Source organism: Vicugna pacos, chromosome X, assembly GCF_048564905.1.
Source record: "Vicugna pacos chromosome X, VicPac4, whole genome shotgun sequence".
Taxonomy (NCBI): domain Eukaryota; kingdom Metazoa; phylum Chordata; class Mammalia; order Artiodactyla; family Camelidae; genus Vicugna; species Vicugna pacos.
The window spans coordinates 78,171,281-78,176,368 of record NC_133023.1 but is presented as its reverse complement, the minus strand read 5'-3'; the positions used below and the strand labels follow the sequence as shown (position 1 = coordinate 78,176,368).

The 5,088-nt window shown below is 43.0% G+C and overlaps 1 protein-coding gene across 1 annotated transcript; it reads right to left on the bottom strand.

Moving 5' to 3' along the window:
• Positions 1-2,079: 2,079 nt before the first annotated feature.
• Positions 2,080-3,981, bottom strand: TCEAL9 (transcription elongation factor A like 9). The gene is made up of 3 exons (XM_031675483.2): positions 3,855-3,981; positions 3,286-3,359; positions 2,080-2,901 (listed from the first exon to the last, which is right to left on the bottom strand). Exon 3 carries the CDS (start codon positions 2,820-2,822, stop codon positions 2,526-2,528), a length of 297 nt encoding a protein of 98 aa, XP_031531343.1. The 5' UTR covers positions 2,823-2,901; positions 3,286-3,359; positions 3,855-3,981; the 3' UTR covers positions 2,080-2,525.
• Positions 3,982-5,088: the final 1,107 nt, after the last annotated feature.

The following is a 5,088-nucleotide window of genomic DNA, read 5'->3' as shown; positions in this document are numbered from 1 at the left end:
CATGAGGAACTGTACAAACCAATATGAAGTTGTGGTTACTGCTTTTGCCATGAGTAATAATGTCCTTCATTTCTGACCCAGGATTCTGATGTCTCCTGCCATAGCATGAGTTAAACAGTAGCAGGTTAACTTGTTAATTTGTAAGTAGGGTAAAATCTCAAGACTGTATGACAGGTGTTTCATGACATTATCACTAGATCAATTATGCTAGGGCAATGTTTCCCACTAGAATGATTTCTGCCATATCACTATGTACCACCTTTGCTATAAATATTATATTCTACTTCATGTTTGTCTTCCAACTGACTCATTAAATTTGAATACTTTTTGAAAAGGAAATATGGGTACTTTTTTGAAAAAGAAACTTTATAACACCACCTTAAATCTAAACTATCATCTTTTGTGTTAGAGAGTATTCATTTAACACATATTCAAATAAACACATGGACATTACAACTTAAAATATTTGTGGACTATCTAAAATCATCTCCACTTACCACCAGGCCCTTCTACTTTATTCCCAAGTTACCTGATTACATCCAGAGTAGTCATGGCTGGGACAAAGAGTATCACAACCAATATTTTTAGTTAGTGAATTTTGAAGTCTTATATTCTTCCCTTTTAAAAGTTCCCATCAAGCCCTTTTGTGAAGGAAAAAAGGAGGAAAGGAAGTCTAGTGCTCTGACTCGCAATGGGACAGTCATTGTCCTCCAGGTATGTATGGCCAGGACAGTCCAGCCATCAGCCTAGAAGAGTCTGGTGTCTGCTGCAGGCTGGAGCAGAGACGACAAAGTCAGACCACCCTGAAGAGAGGTGAGCCTGGGAGGGGAGACCTTCCACGTCCTGCCCCAGCTCCACACCTCAGAGGGCCAGGGGGCTGGATTCATCCCGTCCCATAAAACTGGCACAGGGAGTCTCTGGACCCTCATCTCGCTTCAGCCAGAATCCAGCCTGACCAGCATCCATCAGGCTGCCATAACCCTGAATAGTCTGGAGATTGTCCCAAAAAGAGCATCACAGAGGAAAAATAAGACACAACTGGCACAGCTGTCGGCCACACATACACATACAGAAACATACATAGTTATGAAGATTTGGATATAAATATAGATGAACAGTAAGTCTTACACAGCACTTCCATGTTTCCAGGTAAGAATGGATATATCTCCCAAATCTGACTTGAAACTCCCTTTAAAATTTACAGTCTAGGGGTATCTTTTGAACTGGTGAGGAGGGCCTGCCACCAGTCTTTTGGGAGATCACTCACCCTAAGGAAATAAGAGACAGAAGATAAAACCAATCTTTAGACTCAGAGAATCAATTCTGACTAAAGCATAGTGTCTGTTACTCAGACTTGTCTTCTGATCCAACCCCCAAACAGACCCACTGTGTCTGAGTCTTAAGGGGAAGAATGGATCTCTGATTAAAATCCCAAAGTTGCTCAAGTATCTATAAGATATCATGGCCCAAGTGGCCCTGCATAACCTAAACTGAAGAGATGGGCATTTTCCCCACTTCTGTAGAGGTCAGTCTGTGGGGGGGCGGTCAGCCCATTGTAGGGGGGCCCAAAAGAAACATGTTGAGCTTCATTATTTGAGATTTCTAGCATATCAGCAATGTTAGGTGCCTGAGAGGTACAGGACCTGGATGGAGGGACATATATACCCAATATACATGGTTATATCAAGGGGAAGAAGATGGAGGGTTGGGCAGGCACAGCAGGAGAGAAAACACAAGGGTGGTACCCACCTAAAAGTTGCCTGAATTTGTTCTTAAGCACAGGTGAGAACTACTTTCTCCAGCCTCCAAAGTATCTAAAACCTCTTGGGAGTTGGGATCCTGCATGGGCAGATGGGGACAAAAGCTGTCAAATAGAGCTCACACCCATTGCCTTATTTGGTCCCCACAAGATCCTTAAGAGATCATTATCTCTATTTTACAGATGAGAGAAGATGTAAAATTTATTCTTCTAGCTAAGCGGTCTGGTGGTAATTTGAATTTACATTTGCTTCTAAAATTCTGCCAATAAATATTATGTGTCCCAATGCCTTTAGAAATACACTAAGTGCTGTTGGTTACTTCTTTTTTGTTATAAAATTTTTATTATTTCTAACAATGTGTGTACATTCTAGGAATAAGGAAAAATACAAATAAGCTGAATTAAAAAATCACTCATAATCCTACCACTGATTGTACTTTTTGTCTTTCATCCTTCACATGTTCTTCTGTGCATATATGTAATATACAAATGTACTCTCCCCTTTCAAAAATATGATATTCACATATTACTTAGTAATCTTTTTTTCATTTTATATCTATTCAGGAACCTCTTTTTGTACAAATGAGTAGATTTCTCCTATGAAAAGGCAGAGATTTGTAGATTGGTTTGAAATACAAGAAACAATGAGACGCATCTAAAGCCACTAATAGCAACAAGTTAAAAGTAGAAAGATGGCCAAAGGTAAATCAAGAGGACGCAAATCAAAAGTAACGTTAACATCAGAAAAAAGAAAAATCAAGGTAAACTACATTAAATAGGGGTAAGGATGATTTCGATTAACCTTCCAACGCATCACGATAAGTTTGTTTCTTACTCTCCTTATCTCATCTATTTCATTCACTTCTCTAAACATATCTTCCTTGCTTAAATGCCTGTTGTGTATATCTTCTTTAAATTCCTGTAGAGACTGAATCAGCCTTTCTCTAAAAGTTCCTTCTGTTTTTTCCTCCTCCTCTGGCTTTTCCTCAGGCTTTGGCTCTTCCTCAAGCTTTGGTTCACTCTCATCTTCTGGTTTTCCTTCCATTTTTTGACAGGGTTTCATCTTGTCTGCCTCTCTTCCTTTCTTCCTTTCCCTCTTCCTTACTTTTTCTCCGCTTATTCCTCTTTGAAAACAATTATTTCTAGGGAACGAGAAGGAGACGTTAAGTCAAAGGTTTGGTGAATGGAACAGTGCTCCGGACATAGGTCTCAGTATTTGCTTTTATTGATTCAGAGGTATCATCAAATATTTTCCATCTGGGAAACTCAATCAGCCATCAGGGATTCACTGAGCCTGCAGCTCTTACCTTCACTTTCCACCTCCTCACCTCTCTCTTGTCCCTCCCACCAGCCTTTTCCAAGGCCCTCCTCAACCATTTCTCCTGCACTAGGCATAACACAAGAGCTTTCTAGACAGAGTAGGCTGGGAGAAGGGGTTAAGGGGGAGGCGCAGTGAGGCCGACAACCCCAGTCCCTCCCTCGCCCACCTCCACCCTGGGGGTCTTTTTAATATTTCCCTCACCTACCTGTACTGATCCAGTCACTTTCTTCCTTGCCTTTTCTAGCCTTGCGTACTGCTATGAACAACAGACCTGCAGACCTGCGGACAAACGGGAAACGGGAGGGGGAGGGGAGAGGAGGAGTGGGATGGGGTGGGGCGAGCGCTTGGTGGGCCGACCAGCACCCCACACTTTTTTCTCCATTAAGCTTCTCGGCTTTGGTAACTTTCCCACCTTCTGCTTCCCCCATTTCTCCCTCTCTCCACAATGCCAGATAGCTCGAATTTTCCATCAGACAGGGAGTAGGAAAAGCAGATTATTTCCAAACTATCTTTAAGACAGAGGTGGGGGGCTGGAAGGAGGGGAGGTGTTAGGAAAGCGGTCTGAGGTGGCGGAGGATGATTATTTTTAAACTATCACAGGTGTCCTTGTCCTTTTCCCGAGACCCCCCCTAGTCCGTTTCCCAAGGGTTATCATTCCCCGCAGACGTGGAGGTGGGAAGTGGAGAGATGGACTAGACCAGGACTCCCTCAAGTATCTGCTCTTGGCCACCCCCACCCTAGAAATCCCTGGGCAGCAGCTATTTTGCCACCAACCTGCAAAATTCCAGCAAACTGACTCCTCCTTCCCCTAGCCGCGGGCCCCGCTGTCTGCGCTGTTGAAGGAAGCTGGTACCCAGACGGGAATCAGGACCAGACTAGCAGGACTTCTGCACACGTCGACTCCTGGTCACGTGAGACCTACGTCACCAGTGAGCTCGGGTCCTCAATTTCCACTCCCACCAAAAGCGCGGCAGAAGTGGGCCGGCCCTATGCCCCCTCCCCCCTTATTCATTTGGCCCTGTCCGTCTTTTTTGCCTATCCCAGAGGGAAAATTGTTATTTGCCTTTCTCCGATTACTAGAGAGGGGCTGCATCTTTTTCTGGAGCTAAACTTTCTTACTTCTTTCAAGAATTGTCTTTTCCTACCTTCCGCTCCCAGGACTGAGAACTTCAACCTACATCCATCGCCCCTCCCCCAGCCTCCATTTCATCTGCAATCTGGTCCTTGCCTGCTGTGGAACAGGGTTGATTTGACAGCAGGTTGTTAAAAAAAAAAAGGAGCCTGGGACAAGAGTAAGGTTTTTTTTAATGTAGTTTTAGATTTTATACTTAATACTTTTATGTATTTTGTATTTTTAAACAGTAACAAATTTCAACTGAGTAAATGTGAAGCTCTAATTGGCTTTATTCGACAATTCCCGCAGCATCCCATCCATCTAGCCTCTAGAAGGGTGTTCCCAGGGGCTGTGCAAAATGAAAGGTTAGGAGAGTGGGGCAAGGGAGCTATTAGCAAAATAAAAGAAAGGATTATTTTTATCTTAGAACACCTTTTGCGGGGGGATGGGGAGGAAGGGATCAGCAAGGGTTTTATCATACAGATTGCTTCTTCCTCTAGGGGATGGAGAGGGCCTACGTGACAGATTACTTTACTGTTGCTTGACCAGAAAATTCCAGACTGGCTGATTTAAGATTACATTTCTGGGAGAGGCTGAAACTGCAGTTAGGTCAGGTATTAAGTCTAGGTTTGGTATCACAGGCTTTAGCACCAGAGATTGGGTTTTGGGCCTGTGGTTTTCTGTCTAACGAACTTACATCTTTTTATAGTCGGAAAAGAAAAAAATAAAATTAGTTAAATGAGTTAGTAGGTGTACAGTCCTGAGAATAGTGCCTGGCATATGGTAAGTGCTTTAAAAATGCAAGCTCTTATTATATTAGGATTTCATTTGGGGAAAAGGATTCAAAATGAAACTAAGTAATGTTTGACGCCGGAGTCTTGGTGGTGGTATTTG